Consider the following 25,755-nt stretch of genomic DNA (forward strand, 5'->3'; position numbering starts at 1 on the left):
TGGTGTTGTGATTCCTAACTCTATAGAAAGATGGTGATAAGCCAGATGTTCCAACTAGCGCTTCAAAACCACTGAAAAAAGAAAGCTTTATCTTATTGGTTTATTTTAAGCACTTGAACACATTCTTTCCTGGCCCACTAAGTTGATATTAGATTCCAAAAAGACATTTTGCATTCCTAGCACTCTGTCTAACTTCAGCTTTTAAATAAGAGCTTAGCACAGACTCTTATTATCTTTAATACGCAGCAAGTTAAAACAAGATATATGCTTATTCACATGAGCAATTAAACAACAGTAATTCAGCGAAGTTCGGTTTTGTAATCTCTCGTCAGCTCAAACAAGCCATTTGATACTATTCACTGTATCAGTTAAGCATGTCTGAGGCAAGTACTCCAACAAGTGGCATGAGCTAAGCACCCAGAGTTGCCATTTAACATTCTATTTTTGAAAGATGCTTGCAGAATTATTTCCATAGGAGAATTTTTTATTATTTGTTTTATGACAACAGAGTTCTTGACCTGTACACAGCATGGAAAAAGACCCTGGACTAATCTAAGTGGTACAGACACAAAATATTTAGGCTATCAGAATCAGAGACAAGACCCACTTCCTCCATTTCAAATAGGTAAAGGAATGGGAATCAGGTTAAATTCAACTGAATTAGCACCCGTAATGAATCTAATAATTAGTACTTACATAGATGAGCCCAGAGTAATACCGATCCTTTAAATTATGCAATACAGAGGCTTCATTTAAACAGGTTAATTCTGCCATGTCTTCCACTTTAGAGAACTTGGGAGGATTCATCTTCTGAATATCATCTTTATTGACTAGTGCTTTCTTTCCATTCTCTGCCAGTTCAACCAACACTTCATCCCCTTTTTCCTCCTTGATGCTGGCTGCCTCAAAACCATGGCGCTCTGAAGGAATCCACACCAACTTTTTAGCAGTCCAGTCAGCCTGGGTGGCAGGGTTGTAGATTACAGCCCTATCCACAAAGAGGTATCTCTCCGGATCTTCCTGCCCGGATCTCTGTGCCATTGTAGGAAGTCAAGGTGTCCACTATCAGTTACCCTGTAAATTGGGGAGCAAAAAAAAGCAAAAAGTACATTACATACCATATTCTTATTGATAAGAGGAATGGAGCTACGCCGCATCAAGCAAGTGATCCATTACTAATACCTGCATCTGATCAAGAAGCATCGTTAATTTCTTTCACAGTCTAAAGAAGTTGCTATACAACTAAGAGTCCCTATTCACACAGCAGCTCCCTGAACCCACCAACCACCATACAAAAGCTGAAGTGATCTGTCAAGCATAGTCCCAGACCCTGCACAGGAAACTTGGTATAAACTGGTTCAAACTGCACACCAACCAGGGAGAGCTACTGCACAGAGATGTGACATCTACAAGCAGAAAAAACATAATTTGTCTTCTATGTTTAAATAAGGAAGACTTAAATAAGGATGAAAAGCAAATTAAAAAAGCTTGCCAGTAAACTCTGCTTCAATTGAACAGTAAAAAAAGTATAGATGGAAAAAAATACATTAAAAAAAGTTCAGTGGATAGCCAACTACGGTAACCAGAAGGCAGAGAGAATATGTTTTAAAAATGTGGATTTTCAACTACAGACATGAACTTCAGACACTTGGAGTTTCTGCAAGCCATTAAGCTAGCTAAACCTTGCTCACATTCTTCCTGAAAAACATAAGACACTGTATTTCTACAACCTCCTTCTGTTCTCAGTTGTGAGCACAGAGATTACCATATTCCAAAAAAATGTCTCCAGATCTCAAGTTTACCTTGAGGCTCGAGACACAGCAAGGACCAACGTTAGATTTTCCAACAGCTTCATGGGCAATTTGAAAGGGCAAGAAAAAACTACTGACTGACAAGAGCTCCTGAACACTCACTTTACCTATCTGCCTCTATCTAAGAGACACCACTGCACCTTTAGTTAATACCACTTTCACATCCAGGATTCCTGGAGCTAGCAGTTTCATCTGTAACTGCCCAAGGAGCAACAAGGTCAAGCCTGACACGTAGTACTTGGGGTCATTAAATAACTTGGGGTTTTTTCCACACACTAGATCTTCTCTGCTGAAGAATGTTACATTAGCTAATGATAGCCTTTTCCAGCAGGTAACCCAAAGGTTAGCTTCAAAAAGCAAGCAATGTTTCGCAAACCGCATTTGTCATCTTTCATACCATGGTATGCACCCTGATGGAAGTTCTGCAACACACCCATCCTCAGAAGAACATGTAATTAAATACAATAGTTGTGTCTCCATCTACGGCATGGACATTTGTTACATTGTCCAACTTTAATGTGAAGTAAGTATGAAGTCATTGAACCTTCAGAGGTTTGAGGAGCAGACCGTTTAGTACCAGCTTAATTCAAATCAAGAGGCAATGACTCAACATTTAAAGTATTTTAGAAGAACCTCTTAGACAAAAAAAAAAAAAATCAATGGAGAAAGAGGGAATCGTTGAGGGGACACTGTAAGTGATAGCTGGACTCCTCAGCCAGGAAAATGAAGCTCTTATTCAAGGAATGCTACATTTGGCTCAAGAAGCCCAAAAATTTAACATCCGAGCCTCCAACCCCAATTCAGAAAGCTGTTTGTCTCCACTGTGCTAGACTATTGCTGAAGCTCCAACAAAGGCCTGAAGCACCATTGCTGCCCTCGCGTGCGAATGCATCCCGGTGTCAGGGTCTGAAAGCTCCCTGCCAGGTGCAATAGCTGAACGCATTTATGATAAGGTCTGTCTCAGTTCTGCACACTAAGATGTAGTGAAATCTAGAGGTCAAATAAAACTTTTAACACAAAATTAATCATTGCTGTTCCCCAGTGGCATTCAAGGTGGAAGACTGAAATGAACGCATGGACTGACTTTATACCAGGTCCTGAGGAACACACCTTACACAGAGGGATTGCAGGCAGTTTCAGGGTCATTTTTCCATTTTGCTTTGAATTCCACAGAGCCCGTCACAAAAGACCCTCTGCAGAAGCAAAGCAAGCTCCAGCTTACCCTACCCAGGGCTCCTCTGTTAACAATGGCATTCAAATTAAATACACAAATGAGCACATTTATCATGCAGGAATCCAGTACTCCCAAAAGACTGGTGCTAAAAAAAAAAAAAATAAAATAAAAAAAGACACCCACAACCCAAAAAAACCCTACACATGCTCTGCTCCTCTAAACAAAAGGAGGGTGGAGGTACCCCGGCGGGGACGGGGAGCGGCACCCCTCAGTGCAGCCCGGGCATTTTCAAGGACAGAGGCAGCCCAAGGAGCCGCAGAAGCCGCACCGCCCCCGGGCGCCAAAGGCTGATGCTCGCCGCCGTGCCGCGGCGGGAGCCCCCTCACAGGCCCGCAGGCCCCGCCGCCGCCCCAAAGGACAAAGGAGGCTGCCGGGGCCGCCGGGCCCGGGAGCGGCCCCCTCCCCGGCGCGGCCCGGCCCCAGACTCGCGCCCCCCACCCAGCCGCCGCCCCGCCCGCCCGGAGGCTGCGGGAAAGGCAGAAAATGGCCACCTTCCCCTCAGCGATGCAGCCGGGAGCAGCGGCGATGCGGCGGAGGGGGGGGGGGGTGGAGCGGGAGGGGGATGCGGCGGCGCGGGCGGGCGGGACGGGCGGCGCGGCCCACACAAGGGGTCTTTGTGTGCCGGGCCCGCCGCCCCCGCCCCACCCCCTCCGCGGGCGGGCCCGGCCGTGCGCCCCCGACGAACCCCCCCGGCCCGGCCCAGCCCGCCGCGGGGAGACGGGACCGCTGGGCCGGGCCCCGCCGCCTCACCTGTGTAGCGCCCGGCCGCCGCCGTGCCCCGGAGCTCGCACCGCCCGCCCGGCTCCTCTGCACTCGTGCCGCTCCGCCCCCCGCCCGCCGCGCTCCTTTAGCGCCACACCGAGCCCTCCGCCCCCCGCTCGCCGCCGCCGCTGCAGGCCCCGCCCCCGCCGCCGCCGACCGCCGCCGGCCCATTGGGCGACGGCCACGTCCGTCTGCCGCTCCGCGCTGTCCCATTGGCGCGCGACGCGGCCGCTCTCCAGCCACGGCCATAGCAACCTCCACACGCTACCCTCCAAACCCAGCCTCCCCGCTTCGCCCCGCCTCCCCAGCGCTCATTGGTGGGATGATCCCGCCCGTCGTCCCACAGCCCTCCTTTCATTGGGGGTTGGCCACGCCTGTCGGGGCGGGCTCCGCCCCGCGCTGCAGCACGCCTGGCGCGGGGCGCGGCGCGTCCTCGGTGCTGCAGCGGGTGGTGCGCGCGGTGCTGCAGCGCGGGGCGGGCGCGCGCTTCCCCCTCACCCACCCGCGCTCCTCCCCACACTCCGCGGCGTCCCGGCGTTTTGCGTCGATAAAGGGTTTTTAAGGCCCGGGCAGCCAGGCCGGCTTCCACTGAGAGGAGAGATAACGGGGGAGGCCGGTCGGCGGGGCGCTGGAGGCGGGCAGTGCCCTCCCGCCAGGCCCCGGCGCGCTGCGGGCGCGGGTCGCCTCACGCTCACCTCAGCAGCGCCGGCGGAGGCGGCCCGCGCTGGTTTCCAGGCCCAGGCCGGGATGGTAGTCCAGCAGAAAAGCACCTGGACCCGATTTCCAAACTTTTAAGCTCTAGGAACTCTGCCGCAGCCCTCAGTAATTGCTCCCGGGGCTAATTACCCAGACTATTAAAAATAAAACACCCAACCCTTACTGCATGTCTGACGCAGGCTCCCAGCCCCTGGATCTGGCCCAGCTTCCCCGCGCTGGCTCTGCAGCCCCCCCAGCGCATGTTCCCATGTGTGGTTTTTTTCCCCTTCCTTAAACATAATCCCGAGGCTTTTTGGAGCTCTCACCCATTTGCCGTAAACTTTCTGTAATGGGGTGGGCAGGTGGGAGACAGCAGCATGGGGAAGGCCATTTGCAATGTCTCTGAGAGTCTCGTGGGCTCACACAGAAACCCAGTGCCAGGTGGGTTTGGGGGATTTCAAGATGGAGAGCTTCAACGGCGTGATGGCCTTCCCTGTTTTTTTGGTTGTTTTTTTTTTTTCAAAATCTTTCCTGTGTTTCGCTTGCTGGGTTGGAGCTTCTCAGGGATCGCACATGGTGTGCTCAGCCTCTGGGGAATGGGCACAACCTCTTGCCACAACCATGGCTCCCTCCAGCCCTGCGTGCCAGCAGGTAGCTAAAAGCATCAATGGTTCCCCTCACAGGAGCTGCGGGTTTCGTTTCCCCACCCAGACGAAATGCCAGTGGCTCAGGAACTAGCTATTTTGGTGGGAGGAATTTGTGTCAGATCCTTCTGAACAAGACCACGAGGGAGGTGAGGAGCAGGGAGAGGCAGCAGGAAGGAGCATCAAGCCTGGCACAGGGCGAAGCAGCAGCGGGGGATCCCGGGAAGGGCAGGGGGTGTCAGGCAGTGCCTGGGGCCAGGAGTAATGATGTCTCCCATTCCTCCTGTGCTTAGGAAGCGGGATTTTCTATGGTCTACCTGCACAAATGGAAGTGTTTCAAAGCAGTGCCTGCCATTTCAATACAGCTTAGCCTTTTTGGACAGGTTGCTTGGTTCAAAAAAGGAGACAATAAAGCAAACCGTGGAGAGCTAGGCTCCTGGCACAGAACTGGGAATCATTCGGTCATCTCTGCTCATCTCTGCACACAAATCAGTTCATGCGCAACTCCTGGCACTTGGATTTATATGAAAGTCTCCCTCTTAATTACCATTTCAGTGGGAGGTCTCGTACATCCTGTTTCACCAAAAATAAGGGTGTTGACTCGCAAACGCAGGTAGATGAAAGCCGAAAGGCTGAACTGGTTACTCCCCAGCTGTTTTTCGCTTTGCAAGGCCTGCCACTCCCGGGGCCGGGGCGGCTGAGCTGCACAGCGAGCCGCCCCGAGCAGCCGTAGGCAGCAGAGCAAGGCCAACACCGCGCAGCCTTTGGGTTGCTTAAATACAGGCATCCAGTGTGCCACATCTCCCGGGGTTTACAATTTCGCCTTCTCAGCCATCAGGTCTCCACGAGATAATCAGCTGGCATTTGCCAGGGCTTTACAGCAGAGCAGCCTGATGAGTATTTGCTGCCTTTGGAAAAAACATGCACGCAAGGAGCGCATCATGCACTGGTTACAGTCACCCCTGGGGGCAGCTGAGGCCTCGGGATGGTGCAGCATCCACACCTCAACACCCTCACGCTCCAGGTCAGCACCTCCATATCATACTGCTTCAGGCTTCAGTCACAAAACTTCTATTTTTAGGCATACAGCATCTTTTACAAGAAAAATATAAATATCACACAGAAAACATTATTCTAGAGACAGGCTGTTTGAAGAGTTTTGTTTCTTTCAGGAAATTATTTCCATGGAAAATCTTTGAGGACCCTGTAGAGGCCACATGGAGCGTGTCAGAGTTATAGCATTGAGTTATTATTTTTATCACACAATGATTTTTATCCAGGCCAGTGTTAGGAAGGAATTCCCCAAATCTACTCAACATCTTTAACCCATACAGGGAAAGATGATGTTTTCATCTTCCCCGGGAGACTGAAAAGAGCAGAAAGAAACATCTTTCATAAAATACTTTTATTTGAAATAGAAACTCAGCTGTTCCCTAATCCTAAAATTGCTTCTCTACCTTTAAGCAGAAGTCTAATGATACCGCTGCTACTAGGGCATGCATGTGCTTAAGGCAAAGCATGTCCCCATGGGTGTTTCCAGAGCTGGAACCTGAGCAGGTAAATAAGACAGTGCTTGAGATTTTTAAAACAATGTGGAGGATTTAGGAAAAAAAGGCTCCATTCCTTTCTAATGTAGAGGTCTTAGGACTGGTGACCTGTATTGGAAAGCTGGTTTCCATACTGGGTGATATACACCTACACCGCCAGTCTGCTTTGGACATTGCTGGGCAGAATGAACTTCTACAAGGGGAAGACACACAATCGACATCCAGCAGCTGTTTGTTCTGTCACATGTCCCTACCAGCATCCACAAACAAGCCAAACGATCCTCATTTCTTGATTATTTGACGCGTTTGCTTCCTGCAGAGACTGGCGTCCTCCCTCTCTGCCCCGCTTTCTGACTGCAGCAGGTTTTGGGCACATCTCCAAGACTTACAGACCCAGGTCTGGCCTCCCCCAGGAGCCTCATGTCTCTGAAAAGCAGGATATCTTAGCATCTTTCTGGGGCAATTTTTTTCTCCGTAACTTCAAGTACTGAACAATACTGAGCCATTCAGTTTAGAATTCAATATTTCAGTGTTGGAGTTGCATATGCACAGACATCGTTTGTGCTTGGGGGTGACAAGGGGACACATGAATGAAATCATGCGGATTCAGTTTCCAGGTTGCCTGAACTGCTGCGACTTCGAGTAGCCACGGTACCTTCCCTGCCCTCATGCACCCTGCAAAGGGAAGAAACATTGTTACACCCGCTTGCCATGTCAGAGATGAGATCATGTTTGATGTATAATGTGCTTTGACACCTTCAGAAGGAAGGTTCGAGGAAAAACCAGAAATGCTCATGTGAAAACTGACTGCTTTGTTGCATGGGATCAAAACACAGAGAAGTGTAGGAATAAAAGAAAAATTATTTCACAATAAAATTACTTTATAGTAAACATTTCTATGGGAGAAGCTTGTAAGGAATTGGAAATTCAAGCCTCATCCTTAATGCTTGAGTTTCAAAGCTTTCCGAGATGTAATAAATTACAGTAAGATGAGGTTACACTTATTTCTTGAAGCATGCTGTCCCCTAGGACCGCACTGTTTATTTTATCTCATATGTCAATAGGAAACGTTTTGAAACGGGGTGTTCTCCAGGGCACCGTACAGGGATCAGCACCAAATGTGAGCTTCATTGTCTCACCCATCATATATTTTAGTCCTGGATAGTTTAAAAAGCTAGCTAAATCAGGAATGGAAAGTTTGCTTCTTACTCACAAAAGGGGATTGCACAATAGTTGGTAGGACAAGCTGCTGTGAACCTGATGTCAGATCAGCAAAAATAGCCACCTCTGCAGCAAATGATTCAAGATCTAAGCAGCAGGGCGAAAGATTTGCATTCCCCGTGAGCAAGCCTCTGACACCCATGTGGCCGTTTTCTTAACAGGTTGTGCTGGAAGCCAGGACACTTCGTAGAACATCTCAAGCCTCCTCAAACATGAAGGGCTGAAGCGGAAGACCTGGGATGAGATCCATCTTGGATCATCTTGCTGCAATCGTGCTAGGAGTGACACCTAGACACGCACGGAGGACCTGTGCTCACCCACTCCTTGTTTTCTCTCTTCCTTCCCCTTTCCTGCATCCGTCATGCTGGGAAGGAGCAGAGGCTGGGAAGGTAAAGCAGGATTTTTGCAACCATGCCTTCCACCCTCCACACAAGGGTTTGGCATGTGTTTCTTTTCCCTCAGGGGAACGGAGGGCTCATTCACAAGTCTCTGCTTAAAAACAGCCAGAAATCTGAACCTCCCTTTTCCCCTCGAAGCAGGAACTTGTCTGGGAGATCTGTCCTCCCCCGCCTCACTCACCACACCCTGAGATCGGAAATTGTCCCTGGGAAAACCACGTGCGGCAGGTTTGGGGAGGTGCCCTTTTCCTTCTGTCTAGCTGAGAGTTTGCAATTCCCTAGGTCAGATTCTCATCCCAGTTACACCAGTTCACATTGCAGAAGTACTTCTCGTTTGCAGTGCTCCTTTTAAGGAAAAAGGGTGTAGCCATTACATAGTAGAAAGGCCAGGAGAGAAAATTCTTAGGCATTGTAGGATCAGAGGGTAGTTCAAGCTGGAATGGACCACAGAAGATCATCTAGTTCAACCTAGCTAGAATTTTGTAGACTTAAAAAAAATTTGAGAAAACAGCTGAGGTTTCCCATGAAGCCACTTGCAAAGGGCACATTTCCCTGGGGTTCTTTGCCTTGTCCAGAACCAACCTTTACTCAGCACAACTGCAAGATTAGGTGCTTGGATGCCAGCAGGATGAGCACGTCATGCATGCCTCTCTGGATGTGAAAGATTCCCCTCCTCACATTTTGGATGTGAGGTTTATTTGTAGCCTGCTCTCTCATGCCACATCTCCATTTGCTCTAGGCAGGACAGTCCTGGTACAGCTCCCACCTTCCTACCCTGGCTGGAAACTATTTATCCCTTCACTTTCCTTCCCCCATCCCTCTGCCCATGCTGCCAGAGCTCACAGAATGTTTTCTGATTTGAACTAAATGCCCCATTTATAGCTGGGCAAACCCAGCAGGGTGGGTTTTTTTGAGATTTGTTGTATACAAATACACAAGTGATGCTAAGGAATGCAAGTTCCCTGCGTGGTCCAGGGTTTGGGCTGGCTGTGTGCTGGAGGGGCTGGGCAGAAGTTGAGGAGCTGCCTCTGAAAGAGATGACTGCACCACAGCTGCAGGGTGGGATTGCTGAGCTCTCGTCATGGCTGGGGAGCAAGCAGGGGGCTTTCTCACAGCCTTGCAGTGGCCCTTGGCTGGGCTGAAGGGATCAAATCCTTCCTCTTGGACCTAAATCTCCATCTGAGACCAATCGCTCCTTTCTGGCAGAGATTTAACTAAACCCATCCATTTTTTCACCCAATTAAAGGATCAGCAAAAAAGAAACAGTACCGAAAAAGTTCCCATCGGGGTGTATCCAGCACCCTCGGCAGAAGCCCTGGCCATGCCCGTTGGACAAGGAACAAAGGCACAGCAGAGCTGGCTGTTCTCTGCAGGCTGGGGGCCATGCCAGGGTGGGTGGGATGCTGAGAACTGAGGGGATGCTTGGGCCAGGGCTGCCCTAGGTGTCCCCCAGCCCACAGGCCATGCTGCTGGAACAGGATGGGATCTGTGCTGAAAACCAGGCCTGTCCTTGCACATCCCAGCTCCACACGCCTGCCTCCCACCTGCCCTCAGGTGCTCTTTGAACATCCTTGTGTACCAAGGAGGAGAAAAACCCTTCAGGGTCTACTCAGAGGAGTAAATCACCAAAAGCTGAGCTGAGGATGGCATCTGACAGACCACAGAGGAGAAACCTTCCAGCAAGAGCGGAGATCAGATGGCTGCTGGGCTGCCTTAGGAGCCTAGGGCTCATTTTTCAAGACAAATAATGCATGCAAGATGTCTCCCTGCCTTGCAAGAAGGTGTGAGCTCCTCAAGGTCCACCTGAGGAAGGCATGGACATACCCAAGTGCACCGGCAGGTCCCACCAGACTGCCAGCAGTCTCCAGGGCTAGCAACAACTTCGGCTTCTTCAGACCTGACCCTGAGAGCTTGTGTCTGCTTAGAAAACCACACAAAAGCATTCCCAAGCCCTACCTCGTGTTTGGACATGGGGCACAGGCACTGCCAGCTCTCCTAACCCTGTAAAACCCTCTCATAGTTCAGAAGTGCACATTTGTGGGGCCAGGCTGCAGCACTCTGACCATTTCCAGTCTCCTGCAAGTGGCAAGCAATGGCATGAAGAGTTTGCCCCAGCGATTTCGGTGTACCAGGGATTTTCCCAGCTTCAGTTGGAGCTTTCAGTTAGACTCTGTGCAGTCTTTAATTGGAGGTGATTTACGGCATTTTTATTGCTGCAGACAGCCAGCAGTTGGCACAGCAAGCAGCTTTAATATTACTTTTGCATTTTGTTATTGAATCACCAGCTTGGAAGGCAATTGCAGGGCTTTTTATAGCTGCTGCCTGCTCATGAGCAGCCTGGCACTACAATTCCTCTCTGGTCTTTGAATAAATAACTCTCACCACCTGGTGGGATGCTGTCCGGTTGTCCATCAGTGGACCCAAACACTGGGGCACGAGTGTGTCTGAGCCCACCTGGGTCTGGAGCTGCTTGTCCCAGTTGGTGGCTCCAGCAGCATGGCCACTTTTCAGCCACAGCTCTGGGGCTCATTAGTGGCTTTACTGTCCCATAAGGCTGGCCTTCAGGTTTTTGCCTGGAGATTTTCACCAGGGATGTGCAAGTGCTTCTCCCAGGGTGCAGCTTCTGCTGTGGAACAGGAGATAAAGTCCAGGCTAGACCTGCTGCCTGCCTTGGGCACATCGCCGTCACTCCCTGGCTCAGGACAGCTCAGAGGCTGGGGCAGAGGAGTGTGTCCCAGCCGCTCTCACCCTCCTGTGTCCAGCAGACTGTGACAGACCCAGTGGCTGTAGGATATGTCATCTGGTGCAGCTTGCCCTTTCTGTGCTGATACTGCACTTCTTGGTCTCATAGGCGTGAAGAATGTCTGTCCTGGTCCAGTTCACCTCTAGGCAAGGGACATGATAGCATGCCTAAAAGGGAAGAGGGTGGTCTCCTCCCATTACCAATTATCGTACGCAGTTTGTTTTATTGCATTACATTCAAAGGAGCCAGTTGGCCTTTACAAGCCTCCTCCATGGTGATTTATCTTTGACTTGAAAGCAGGAGTGTCAGGGCTTGTGGACACCAGCTTCCTGACACCACTTAAGGGCCAACGGGAGAAACCCTCTCTCCTAGAAACCCAGCAGCTGAGTCCAGTGCATACAGGCTGAGAGACAAATTATTCTCGGGGGATGTTCCTGCAAGGGGAAGCAGTATCCTCCTATCACATCCATATCGCAGCATGCTGGCTCTGTCAGGGTATGCTGCACAGGGAGCTCCCATCACAGCCCTGCCAGCCGGGCTTGCCCTGGGATGTTAGCCCACAGCCACCATCTAATTCAATTTAATTCAATCCAATTTAATGATTGACTGAACCCTGCTGGTTTAATTAGCAGGCCAATACTCAGCTATCAGCTGGTCGTTTAGTTTGTAACTCATGTGCCAACCACCTTCCCTGGGCTGGGGAGGAGGGACCGTGGGGGACAGGGGATCGAACTCTGCTCAATTCCAGCCAACACACTCCCTCGGGCGGGTGAGGATGAGCAGGGTCAGGAGCAGTTAACCCCTGGCACAGCCCTGGCACATTAGTGAGGCGGAGCCCAGCTCCACTGTCAGATGGGCACCAGCGCTTCGCTTGATGCCAAAGGGCAAATGAGCCTGCATGGGCCTATTCAGGTCAGGGTGCTCCCCCCCTTTGTGGCACCAGTGCTGGCCTGGGCACTGGGATCCCACCAGCAGAGTCTAGTCCCCTCCAGACAATGTGCTGTGCTGGTGTACCTTGTCCCCAAGTCACAGCCCCCAAGGGATGACAGGGCAGAGTAATGGCATGGGGAAGGTGTCCCCAGCTGGCAGATGGGGACCTGAAGCAGTGTGCCCGGGGGAGGTGGGGAAGCTTCAGCCTCCTGTACGCGCTGGGAGCCATTCTCAAGGAGTGCGTGTTGGTCCCTGGTCTCTCCGTGTCTCCGACACGGGCTGCACCCATGCCTAGGTGGGAAATGGGAATGCTGCCTGTGTGGGACTGGAGCGATGGCCCCATCACCGAGCATCGTAGTGGCGATGCTTGGTAAAGCCTTAGGATGAAAATTAAGGTGATTTGCAAATGATTCAATGATTTTGTTTTTAATTGGACTTGTGCCTTTTCTCATCTCTTTAAGATGGATGAGATTGGTCTGAGCATCTAAAAAGGCTGTTTGTAAAACAAACAAACAGGCTATTAATTATCCTGGATGTTAACCTTGGTTGTCTTTGACTTTGCTGGAAGGCACCTTAGGAAAGTCTGCTCTTGCTGAAAGACGAACCCTGTTGGGTTCAAGTTAACCAGGTGCAGCTCCTGGTGCAGGTATTTGCATATCAGCATAGGAGCGGTTGCAACCACCTTCACTTAACCATCCTCAGCCTGATTGAAGAGAGTCCACATAGCCTGCCTGTATCAGTTTAATGAACCTATCTAGCAAATGAATTTAAGGCAATCTGGAGACGAAGCCGCTGCAACCTTCCCCACCTCTGCTGAAGGATCTTGGTGCTGAATATTTAACGGAGACTTCCTTCCTCCACATGTATTTACACCCTGGGGTTCAAAGAGGCTGAAATGAATGTCTTTTTAAGTAACTCAAATTTTTGTTATTAGTTTATTTATTTATTATTTCTTAGTTCTAACTTTATATGTGTGTTGTTATTCAATCACCAGCAGATCTCAGCACTGGGTGGAAACTAAACCTGAATCTGGGAAAAATAAAATACCCCCTTTTTTTTTATTGTTTTCTACTTGAACAATCTCTGCAGGTGCTGCTGTGCCTCTAGTGCAGAGAGTCGAGGGATTTTTCAATGTAAAATCGTGTGAAAATAAGCATAGAGGGGGAGTGCTCGTACAGGGGCTGTGTTTAAACAGTGCTGAGAAATGATGGGTTTGCATGGTACAAGGAACACCAAAGGAGATGGAACAGCACAGAAGAGACAAACAGAACTTCAGGTTGAAGGAAGTCCCCTAGTTTGAGCCCTGAAGCAGGGAAATGAGGTGTCACCAGCAACAAACATCAGGGCCACTGCACGCAGGGGACACAGCTCTGGTGCACTAGCTGGGGGACTGGAGCTATGCTGGGGGAAGCAAAGCATCTATTTCAGGGTGTGTAAAGCCCCCATCAACCCCAGCTTGAGCATGCATGGGATAACCATGTCATTAGCACATCAGTGCAAATACCAGAGCCATTTTCAACAGCAGCAACCCATGCTGCAGGGGATGGGGCTATCGATTTGCAGCAAGAGATGCAGCCAGTGGGGGGTTTTAATATACACATCCTTGTCAGGAGTTTTATTTTTCCATAGGGCTCTTTCCCCTCCATCCTCCCATTTCAATTTAAATTTTCTGTCAGGGTCCCAAAAGAGGCCAGCCTTCACCCCCAGCTGAATGTATGCGAGACCTGTAATGAGTTAGGGCTGAATTCCTGCCAGCCCTTCTGGTAACGTTTAGAGAGGACGCTGGCAGCTGTCCAAACCCTGAGCGCTGTGGAGGAAAGAAAGGCAGTGCTCGACGGGAGTTAAGATATTGCAGGATGTCTGGGAGACGAACCCATTCAGGGTAATATTGCAACCCGCAGTAGCAAGGTAATCCATAAAAAACAGGCTGATGAGCTCTTTCATAGCTGAAGGACCCCTTGAAGCCTAGGAGGCAGAATGCAATTTATTTGTTTTGAATACTTAAAGATGTGCTTTCTTGAAGGCATCTGGTGGAGGGAGAGATTTCAAATCCTCCTGTGTACTTCTTTTGTTTGTTTGGTTGGGTTTTTTTGAGTGGAGAAACAACCCTGGAAAGCCTGGTGTAGCCACAAACTGGCTGCGGTTGGGCAGGTCCAGTTCAGCAGAAGATGGTTTCATAGCTCCGTGTTCCTAACCCCAGATTTCCAAAGGAGGCAGCTAAAAGTGCCTGAGTTCCCACTTGTCCCCCTGCCTTGAAATCAGGGCTCCCAGGCTCAGCACCGCGGGGACTGGGATGCGCTGGCAGTGATGAGGCTCTGGGAGATGGGCATGAAGAAGCCCCACGGACCCTCAGGGCACACTGCGGCTGCAAGAGCAGGCTGCAACTGCATCTCTCCGCAGCACTGCCACTCTGGGAGAAATCCTGGTTCATTTGGTGAGGGCTCAGCCCTCCGTTAGAGCCCATGGCCAGGCCACCACCACGGTCACAATATCTGAAGCAGCACAGGCTTGTGTGGCTTCTGTAGCTGCTTGCTTGCCTTGTTCTCCCCTGCCTGTGCCTTCCTGAAGGCGTTTTTCTCTGCCTGCCCGTGTGCTCACAGCATGCCCAGTGCGGGGGGGTGGGGGTGGGGGGGGTGGGGTGAGGGCAATATAGCGGCACAATTCACCATTCCACATCTCTGTGCAACAACGAGAAAAGCTTTCCCTAGCTCAAGGATAACTGCAGGTTATCCCTCACCTAACAAAGGGTTCGCGCATCTCTCCTTAAGCAGGGGAGCATGTACTCCCCCTTTTTTTGTGCCACATCAAAAGCGCCTGCTCTGCTCTGCTCCCCAGACCAGGCATCTCCTCCTGCCAGGCAGTGGTGACCCCAGGAAGCCCATTCAGCAGCACCTGGGTGCCCATGAGCTACCTCAGTGTCTCACACCTCCTCCCCCAGCCTCTCCTCCCAGGAATGCTGCGAATGCAAAAGCTGACAGCTGCCTAAACCAGCTTTTACCCTTATATAGTATCTGCTTACACTCTTCTCTCCCCAAAGCCAGAAAGCCCGGTTGGAAAAGCCTGATGACAGTGTGGGAAGATAAAGGGCCACTGCCAGAGCGGGGATAAATATTTGTCATTTTCCATCACTTTGTAAGAGCAGGCATCAAGGATCACAGGCGACCTGCAATTAAACCGGATTCCAATCTGATTAACTGCAGTGCTGCTGACTTAACCCTTTTGCGCCCACCCACTCGCCGAGCCAGCATAGTGCCACCAGCACTGGAGGGGTTAACGCTTATACATCCAGGGAGCAAACTGTCAACTGTCACCAGGGATTAACTGCAAATCTGAAGACGTTGCGGGGTGCTCCACTGGTAGCAATGACTGGATGCAAACAGCAGGTGACAGCTGGAAGCAGGGAGGTGTCCTTGAGTGAAGCCCCTGTTCAGGCACGCTGCTGGCTGGCACTTGCCCACTGGCCTTGGGGAGCTGCTGTCCCAAGAGGGCTCCTGTCGCACCTTTTGTCTGGACTGAGCCCTTCACTTGAGGCATCACTGCTGGGGGTACTCGTGGTACTGCCCCCCAATAAACAGCTCAGCAGAAGTGCAGCACTAGAGCCTCGCTTTCCCACGCACTCACCCCAACCTGTTTGCTTGCCCCACGTCCCTGGAGGCTGGACACAAGCCTGGCTGCAAACCCAGACGCTCCCTCTGCCCTGTCAGCAGAGTGCCCATGCCTGGCAGCTCCTGCGCCTGGCCAGCCCTGGGTAACTTCTCCAGTCTGTCCAACATGGGCTTCTCGGCCCCATTTCCCACTGGTTTTTACTGGGCCTGTCCCCACTTTGCCAGCACTGCTGTGACCAAATGTGTCCCTGCGGCAGAAAGTTGTTACTGTGCTGGGCAGCATCCCTGGCTTAAAAGTGTATGGGAAAGAGCACGAATCCGGTGAGTCCAAACCCACCTGGTTTGCTGCGGGCATGGTGGTCCTTCCACTGCCATCCCAGCTGCTCCATGGCCTAGAGCACTCATCTCCAGCTCTCTGCCAGCCCAGACAAGTTGTTCACATTTCCAGCCTTCCCTTCATAGGCACAAAATTTAATTTTTTTCTCTTTTTTAGTCCTCTGGGTCTCTGGCTCTCTAAAACACCTTCACTCCTGCTTAAGAATAACCAAAACCTGCATGTGTGGCAGGAGGAGCATGTGTGGGCAGGCTGGACCACACAAAACCGTGCATGGCAGCTGTGTGCAAATGTGTTTGCTAATTCACGATCATATACCCCCAAGCTTTTCTCTGCTTTGCTGGAGGTGCTTTCTCTTCTGCACAGTGACACAGAGGAACGATCCACCCATTGTGGCTGGATTAGATGTAACCCACTTTTAAAGACTCGTTTCACTCTCCTCTCTCTGGTTTCACTACAGGTGTTTTGTGCCTGATCTCTGCATTCCTGACATGCCTGAAATTCCCTGACGCTTAACCTCAGCTCCAAATTTGCTGGATTTATAACAGTTGGGTTTAGGTTAATAGCAATGACCTTGTAATATTATTCACCCCAAACTACTGATATCTGAGCTCCCCCATAACTCCAGCTTAATACCATTTTTTGCATGTAACATACATATTTGTTATGCCTGCCAAAGCAGCCTCAGGAGTTTTGGCTCTCTGTTCCTGTTCAAACTCATCTGATATCCGAGACTGAGGTTGCATTGGAAAGACTGGCTTTAATCAGAAATCTTTCCCGGTCACACACACATGCTCGGCAGCTTGGTGGGATGCAGGCTTGAAATGCATCCAAGCATCCTCCAGCTCCCCACCCAGCTCTCCGACCTCTCATCCCATGGCCATGAGCTCTGGCATCAGCAGCCTGTACCTTCTGCAAACTCCTTGGCAGGAGGACAATTCTGCATCCCTTGTGCCTTTCCCCAGGCGCCTGCCAGGCTGACTCCCAGCCACCAGTTCTTTGCTTCCCAGCACTGAAGAAGTCCCTTAAATATTTTCAAGCTGCTGAGCTGTGGTGCAGAGCTGTTCTGCCCGTAAGAGATACCGGTCTAGGGGCCACGTGGTGAGCGGGTGTAAAGCAGTACAGCTCCAGAGGCTGCTCTGGGGGATGTTTCTTTACATCAGCTGAAAATCTGGCCTCCACTGCTTGAAGAAGTTGTGTTCCCTGGTAATAACTGCAGGGCCAGTGGGCAAAGGGTAGGAACCTGAAAGGCCCTTGAAGACGAATACCCATGTGCATGTTTTACAGTATAGTCCAGCTCCCATCCTGGTCTGTGCAGGACAGGGGCCGGTGGCTCCTTGCTGGCTCAGTGTCCAGGGGGGATGGAGGATACCAAGTGGTATAAGCAGCAGCAGGGGGAAGGCTGGCCCACTGGCGTGGGAGCCAAACTTCATTTCATCCCCAGGATGGGACTGCACGGCCAAGTCCTGCCCTTATCCTAAACCTGGAGTAACTGCCCTGTGCTCCGCTGGGCTGCCTGGGTGGAAAATCAATGGGATGGAGCCCAGGGCTGAGTCACAGCACAGCATTACCTGCCCTGCGCCCTGCCCTTGCTCGCTCAGCGGTTTCCTATCGCCCCGTCATCGCTTTGCCTTTGAGGGAGCTGCTGGAGATAAACGGTGCTTGGCAAGTCTCAGCAGCTGCCCCTGCACTGGCACCGCGGGCAGCCCTGCCTGCAGCTCAGCTTCCCTGCCCTGCTGGGGGACCGTCCTTGCTGAGGACATACTGGAGGGTCACAGGCAGGGAGGAGGAGGAGGAGGAGGAGATGCTGATGCACAGACCTAGGAGTCCTGTACAAGCCCCATCCTGGAGACATGCAGCCACTGCACGGGAGTGGAAGGGGGTGCAAGAAGGAGGAGGAGCAGGTGCGGTGTAGCCTCCACCTCGCACCTCACCATTGCCACCATCGCCTGTGGGTAACCATGTCAGGCCCCGTGGGGGCTCTCTGTGTATGGCCAAAGGGCCCTCACAGAGGCTCTCAGTAGGCTGGGAGGCAGCTTGGACCAGGGAGGGACAGGATTTGCCCAAGGTCTGGCCTGTGGGCTGAGCTCTGCCCAGCCTGAAAAACAGCCCAACTGATGCTGTCCCCAGGCACAAATGTTCCTGGTGCCTCCTACAGCCCACAGCCCCCCTTCTGTCCCCAGAACCCCTCCCTGGGACATAGTCCCAGTGCACTCCCAGACCTGGGACAGAGCTCCCAGGTGGGCAGCCCCCACCTTGTGATGACCCCAGGGCTCATGCAGACCCCAGGACAGGGTCATCCAGGAAAAACCGTGATGCCAGCTGTCCCGAGTCCCCTCAGAGGCACCACGCAGAGAGAGACTCTCCCCTCTTCCAACGAAATGCCCTTTGTAGAAACAAACTAGCTAGAAAATGAGAAGCGGATGAAGCTTGAAGGCTCAGATAATAAAGATCCCCCTGTTTATTTTTACTCTGAACTGATGATTATTTGAATGCTTGTGGTTAGTGAGACCACCCTGGCAAGAGAGGATCCCAGATAACCCATGCTTGAGCCTCCTCTGAGCTCTCCTGATTTCATGGTGGCCACTAGCCAGGAGCTACCTCCAGCCTTCTCCTTTTTGACCCTCCGTGAACCACACACCCCATGTCCCCAGTTCTTGGATCCTGGGACAGGACCCCACAGTGGGGATCATCTGGCTGAGCTGGCTTCAGCTTGGTCCAGGCTCTCAGTTGATGGTCAGGCTGTCCTGCCAGGAACTTCTCATGCTCTGATGAGATTGTTGGCCTCCTCCTGGCCAGGCTTCAGCAGGATATCACCAAGCAGACGTTTCTCAGCAGTCTGACAGTCCCACTGTGGCTGTCAATGATTTTCTCTCCCCTCCTCCTTCTCCACCTTGGTGGCTCAGTGCTCCCCACCTTGGTTTACAGCTGCAAGGGGTTTCCTCCTTCCCAGGAACCACAGCTTGCAGCCAAGTCTGAAATGGGAATCATTTGTCAGGCAAGCCACAGCTGACTGAATGGAGCTGATTTCATTTGCAGGTCTTGAAACCAGCTCTGGCAGCCAGGAGTCCCAGTCACCAGGTTTGCTTAGGGAGGGGATGGCAGAGGAGTGTGCTTTGCTCCAGCATCCCTCTCGTATGACCTCTGCAGCTGCCCACATGCAAAAGCTTTTCTGCTAGAAATAGTTTTGTCCCCAGATGTTTTTTCCTTTGGTCCTTTTTATAGAAAATGTTCTTCTGGGTTTCAGATTTTTGTAAAAAACCTCACCAACTAGTGAAATAATCCCTCAAATTGAAAGAGAAACCCTCCTGAGCCACCTGGCTCCCAGCTCAGGTCTCATGTGCCTCTGTGGGCATCCTACACTGGACCTTTGAGAGCCTCCTGGCTCAGCATTGTGAGGTGCTCGGCATGCCACTGGCCTTCTACGCCCTCCTGCTAACTCCAGGGACACCAGGTGGCTTGGTGGTGGGACTCTGCAAAGACCTGGAAGAGCATCTAGTGCCATCAGCATAAAGAGGGACAGGTTAGAGCTGGAAAAGGAGGCTGAGCTCCTGCATCTCAGTGGGGTGCCAGACACAAGAGAAATGGTCTTGTGAGAGAGACAACGGAGGGCTGGGGGTATTTTTTTGCTGAAACCTGGGGCATTTCCCTTCATTTTCTCCTGAATGGGAAATAAAAGATTAAAACTGGTTTTGTGGCTGTATTTGCTTGTGCTGTGTCTGGCAGATGATACGGGGAAGCTCTGCAGACTCAAGGGCTGAGTCGTCCCTCCCGCACCTTTGCTGTCCCAGATCCGTTCCTGCTGCTCCTGCCCAGGGAGCGGGGAAAAACAGGTCCCACTCCCCAGCCGTGACAGCTGTGCAGAGCTGATTGTGTCCAGATGTGCATTTTTTTTTGCTGTAATATATTACAGGTCACAGCACTGTTCTTGCGTAGCCCCTCTAAAGATCAAAAGGGGAAGGAGTAATTTTTGTGGGCGGTTCCCATTAGCCACGGTCACACACCAGCAAACCAAGCAAATAAATTAGGGATGAACGAGTCTGCCTCCAACGCTCACCCAGCATTTTGGCTCATGCTTGGAGACCTACTCTGGTGGAGCTGCACTGCAGCAAATGCACTGCTGGAGGTCCCTGCTGTCATGCAGGGGGTTCTCAAGGCAGGACACAGTGGTTTGCTCCACCACCATGAGCCTGCTGTCTGCCAAGCCCTTCACGGCTCTCTGCAGACCAAATGCCTGGTTCGCCCATCTCTCCCTGCCAGCAGTGGCCCAGCTCCTCCGCAGCCTCTTGCTGTTGTTCTGGCAGCTCTTCTCACTTTTTATTTACACCGTCCCTGTTGGAGGAACCATCAGTTTTTTACTTACACCTTTCCACAATATTGTGGGACCATTTACTCTGCCTCCTTGGCCCTGGCTGGGCTGTCCATCCCCAGAGGCAGGAGGGAGCTCAGCAGGGTAATTCCCCTGACTATGCAGCCTATTTCCATCCTTCTCCCATCACATCTCCAGGCAGAGCCTTTGAGGGTGTTAGGAACTGTGGGCATTGCTTATCTTGGGGTCCCCCCACCCCAGTCCTCAGTTTAAGTACATTGATCTTTTGACTACCCCCTTTCTTTGTCATCCCCAGAATCACATCATTTTCTCTTTCTGAAGGCCCCCTTTTGCGAAGAGAGGAGGATTTCATGGTTGCTTGGAGGGGCTGGCACCCAGCCCTCAGGAGAAATCCAATAGAGCCAGTGGATGTAAGTGACCAGGGAAGAGTAAGATTAGGATAAGCAGGTACAGTTTTTCCCCTAGATACTTCCCAACCCTCCAGTTTCTTTTGGTGTGCAAGATTTTCTGAGCCTGATGTGGTTTCTTGGTTTAGCAATTCTCAACAGTTCTCTTTTTCAAGCACATATTGAGTGTCTTCTTGAATCTGTGAAAGCTTTCTGCAGTCACATCATAGGCAAGGAGTTTTCTTGATCCACCAGCCTTCACGGGATGAAACACACCCTCATTTAGCCTGTTTTTGGCTTCCTCCTAGCTCTATCCAATGACCCTTAGTTTTTACAGTGGAGGAGGTGGTGCAGATCCTCTCCATTTTTAGGGGGATCTCTGAGTTCTCCAGACCCCTGGGCTGCCTCCAATCCCAGCTGAATGGCTCCAGTGGCATCTCTGCTACTGCAGAGGTCAGCTCAGAGGAGCTGAAGGAGCAAATAACTAAAGCCAAGTTGTCATCCACCAAAATAGGAAGACATCTAATCAAGTGGTTGTTGAGCAGGCTCTTTGGGTAATGCCATCTACACCAGCTCTCCTGTAAGGCAGGGTCTGTATGTGTCTCTCAGTCCTTGTCCAGCATGTAGGGGACTATTGCCGTTCCTCGTCCTGCAGCCATATGAGCCAAACTCACTCTTCCGTCACCTTTGAGCCCCCAGAGTATCCACCACCTCTGGCGTATGGATGGAGAAGCCTTGACTTTCCGTGTCTGCAGGAGCTGCAGCCAGTTCTGCTGGGGCTGGGACCAAGGGATCACACACACTGCCCTCCTTGCCTGTGCCTTCAAAAGTGACTTTTGGGCATGCAAACAGAGGCATCTAGAAGGAGCTCAGTGAGCGTTTCCTAAACCTGCCCATTGCCTCGCTCCCAGCCCAGCCTAACCAGGGTGAGCGGTGCTACCTGACCGGTTTCTATCCAGCTTGGCTGGTTTGGCTGTTGCCTTGCTGGTTGCTGGCAAGACAACTGTATTTTCTGGTTTTACTTGCAGCAGCTTTAATGTGGGATGAGCCTGCTGGCTGATCTGCTTGTATGTTGTAGCTCCGATATAGCCTGGGACTGGGGGAGCTCCCGTGCACACATGGGTCTGTGGTTGTGCAGCCAGAGAGGACCAAGACATTCTCACCAGTAACAACCACTGCTTGGGCACTGGGAATGTCTTGATCCAGGTGGCCACATTGTCCCCTGTGCTCTGCTTCCCATGGCTGGACAAGGATGCTCAACCAAAGGGCATCTGCATCTGACGTGGGGAATCGGCAGCCGGGCTCCTCAGGCAGCCATGGGCTCTCTACGCTGGCATGGCCAAAATGGACTTGTCCTAACGCCAGAAAGGCATAGCATTGGCCTCACACCTGATAAGAGAGATCACCCCGATCCTGGAAATGCTGCCATGCGGATTTAAGTTTAAGCAAGTGTCTTACTTGAAGTCACCCAGGGAATCTGTGACAAAGCCAGGAGTGGGATGCAGATCTCCTAAATCTCATTTGATATCTTCACCACCAGGCCTGCCTTCTTCTGCCAAGTCATGTCTAGGGTCAGTGACAGAGCTAAAGAGCAAGGAACAGAATCCAAGAGTCCCAACTCCTCCTCCCTTCCGTTTGTTTCCACCCGGGTTGCCTTTCCATGAATGAAGGATTAATTGAGGCTGTTACAGTTAACTTGAAAGGACCCTGCAGCATAAGTTCATGATCCTAAACATAACCAGTTCCAGGTTAGTAATTAGTGCATGTCACTGTGCATCCCAGGTGCATCCTGGGAGCTCTGAAACAAGTACAGGATCAGCAAGAAAAATATCTGGAAGTGATGGCAGGGATTTCAGATAACTCTCTGGCTTGAAAATGAAATGGATTATTGCTGCCTGCCTTATTAGAACTACTCTGTCACTGGAAAGCCTTTGGGAATTGTGGCAAAATCCTCAAATTTCATCTCCTACCTCAGAAGTGAGGGCCCCCCATAATTCCCATATCGCAGGGCTGGCTGGACCCATTCCAGTGTGAGCACGGACAAGTCACTTTGTAGTCCTGTGACTCATTTTCTCCTTCTAGAATGGCAGCGGTGTTTCCGTGCCTTGGAGGGGTGATGAATACTTGCACAGAGCTTTGGTGTTCTTGGATGAAAGGATAAAATCCCTGTGAAATGCTGCAGTCCCCCCCTTGCTCCGTGAGTCATGCTCAGGTCAGTGACCATGGGGGAGGGCAGCATTTTTAGCGTGGTTGGGGGCCAGCACTCGGCACGGGGCAGGAGTCAGGCCCCGGGAAGTGCTACATGCAGAACGTGATAAATCACAGCTTTCGCTGAATCCCCTGGGGGGAAACTTGAAGCTGCTTTGTCCAAGCTTGTTAAGTTGTAATACATTAAGAAAGAGGCGACTCGTGTCTTCCAGGAGCTGAAATTCTTGCTTGAACAAAGAGACATCATGGGATGTGATGGGCCTTCCTGGGTGCCAGGAGCCAGGTGGCCTTTGGGCAGAGCTGGTGTCTGAGGGTTATGCCAGGATGAGATCAGCAGCCTTATTTTGGTGGGGAAGGTGGGTTCCTGGAAATGGTTGTCTCTTTATTTCTGGGGTTTGCTCAATGCTGTCTTTGTCCCTCTGTTCTCAGCCCCCTCACACCTCTCCAGCATCCTGGCAGAGAACGTCCTGGCCATGTCAGCCACAGAGAGGGACTGGGGTTGAGCTTTTGCTGGTCAAACCTGGTGTCCCTCTGATGCTGCTGTGCCAGTGGGTCCAGGGTGCAGAGTGTGTGAGGGGTCTCCGTGCTTCTGGGACCAATTCCAAGGCAGCTGTTACCTTGCGCTGGACCTTGCCAGCAGGGGATGTTCATGGAGCAATGGACCAAATCTTACACCTCCTTTGCCCTCATTCTTGTCTCTTTCTCCCAGTCGTCTTCTTGTGGTCTGTGATTTTCCAGCCATCCTCAGCTATGATTTCCCAGGAATTCCTCTCTCCCTGCCTGTCTTGCCCCTCCCCATCCCTCAACAACCTCCTGTTTCAGGTATGTTCAAAATTAGGCAAAGCAGGTTCTGCCTGTGGCCCTCAAAGTCCTTGCCTGGGAGGTGAATCTGGTACCTGCTGACCAGAGGCACGTGTTTATTTGGTGGCCCAGGAGCCAAGCTGGCCCTCTCATCGCCGGGGCAGTGAGGACAGGTTTGGTTTCAGTGATCCCACCCTCCCAGCAGTGGGGGTCCTTTGCAGGAAGACGTGTTTATTTTCCCAGCTCCTTCCCCTGCAGCCCACGGCAGATGTCTGGCTGACGGTGGGAGCACCGCTGTGCGCCTTTTGATGGTGATTTCATCACCAGGCAGGAAGGGCTTAGTCTGGGAATCTGTGCTGAGTCCCAGCCAGATCCCCGCGTGGGGCATTTCTGGGAGCAAAGGCTGCTGGCAGGGGCAGCCCCGCTGGTGGCTGCACTGCTGCCAAGGGGCAGAGATGCTGCTGGGGAAGGGCCAGCCAAGCCGCCCTGCTCCTGAGAGGTACAGAGCAAGGTCTGGCTGGGCCACTGATATCCTCTGCTCTGCGGTGGTGCCCGTGGGACACAGAGGTGTTGGGTCCGAGCCAGGTGAGTGGGTGGAACAGACTGCAGTGTCGAGGGGTAGCCAGGAGTTTCTGCATGCACCAGCCTGGCCCTGATGTTAGGCTGCAGGGATGTTTGTGTTGGTGACCACTGTCTCGAGGCAAGGGCTGATGGGGTGCATGTGCCAACAGGTCTGGGGTCTCACCCAGCCCCAAGTCAGCAGACCTGAGCCCTGGGCTGCTACCAGGCTGCTCCTGCTGTGGTTGTGGTGGAGAGGTGCCCATACTGCCGCCTCCCTTCTCATGCAGGACTGCACAGTGGGGAAACAGTGCCCAGGGCTCCTGGAGAGGCTCTCTGCATCATACTGATGCATCAGAGCAGAGCCATCAGGCCAAGGCAGGTCTCCACCACGGCCCTGGGCTCTGAAGCTGCTGAGCCTCCCGTGGGATCAGAAGAACATGTGCTTAGAAAATACATGGAGTGGAAAAGCAGAGCAGCTAAAGCTCTGGGGGAGAAACTCCTTGAGTGTGGAGAGAGGGTTTAAAGACTGCTTCCCTCTGGGTATGCAGGTTATGGAGACTGACAGGAAGGGAGAGGTGGAGGCAGCCTGATTTCAGCACTTGACACTCTTCATGACTTTTGTGTAACTCAGTGAAAGTCAACAGCAAAGCTGCTGGAGAAGCCTCTGGTATCCTGCACTTAGCAGGCAAATGAGACCAGGGGATATGCTTTTAAAGCAGAAGATGCAAGGAGGTGATGACCAGCCTGGGGCTGGGACCCACTCATGCAGTTTGGCAAGGAGACAAACCCAGTCCCCAGCACAAAATCAAACTGCAGCTGAGAGCAGGGGCAAAAATCCCAGCGCTGGCCCTGGGCAAGCACACTTACCTGGTCCTCACCAAACCCTCTGGCTGGATGGGGCTGTGCCAGCCTGGGAGTGACTGCAAACCCACAGCTGCAGGAACAGAGACCTAAGGAAGAGAGCTTTGGCTATCTGTGAATTTGGGCTGCCTGGGACACCACAAATGAAGCCAGTAGGCATAGCCAGGAGTTACTCTGGATTCTGTTGCTTTTCAGGGCTGTGTCAGCACAGGCAGTAGCACCTCTAGCTCAGGAAATCCTTCATAGGAATGTTGCCAGTGAAGAGGAAGAGCAGACCAGCAGGCTGTAAGAAATCAGGACATTTCTTTTTTGTAAGTTAGATCCCAAAGCAGCAGCTGGAGTGGCTTCAGGAGCAGATAGCAGCAGTGAACTGAAAGGCACACATGTAGACATGAGGGAGCCATAAGACTTGACATCCCATATTGTTCCCCACAGAGGAGCTGAGCAATCTGTGCATAAAGGTACAAACTGAAAAATATACAGTTGAGAGTATTGTAAGGGCGTACAGTACCTGTAAGTGGGCAGAAAGGGCTAGGAGCAAAGGTTCATAGCAGTGCATTTGCTAGCTGGAGGGCTAGAGCTGTACAGGATTTTAAAGACAATTTCCCACAACCAGAGAAACACCCAGCTCCGTGCAAAGAGGTAGAAGAGCCCAGCGGTGCCCCAGTCTGTCCCCACAGGAA

At 51.7% G+C, this 25,755-nt stretch overlaps 1 protein-coding gene across 2 annotated transcripts in view; it reads right to left on the minus strand.

Moving 5' to 3' along the window:
- MYH10 (myosin heavy chain 10) overlaps window positions 1–3,909 on the minus strand; it is a 100,359-nt gene extending 96,450 nt beyond the window's left edge. For both annotated transcript variants that reach the window (XM_037409355.1, XM_037409364.1), the window contains exons 1-2: window positions 3,796–3,909; window positions 697–1,074 (exon numbers count right to left, since the gene is read on the minus strand). In XM_037409355.1, coding sequence (XP_037265252.1) covers window positions 697–1,041 — 345 coding nt within the window. In that variant the 5' untranslated portion in view covers window positions 1,042–1,074; window positions 3,796–3,909. The remainder of the gene's footprint in view (window positions 1–696; window positions 1,075–3,795) is intronic.
- Between the last annotated feature and the right edge of the window lie 21,846 nt (window positions 3,910–25,755).

Source organism: Falco rusticolus, chromosome 1 (genome assembly GCF_015220075.1).
Source record: "Falco rusticolus isolate bFalRus1 chromosome 1, bFalRus1.pri, whole genome shotgun sequence".
Taxonomy (NCBI): Eukaryota; Metazoa; Chordata; class Aves; order Falconiformes; family Falconidae; genus Falco; species Falco rusticolus.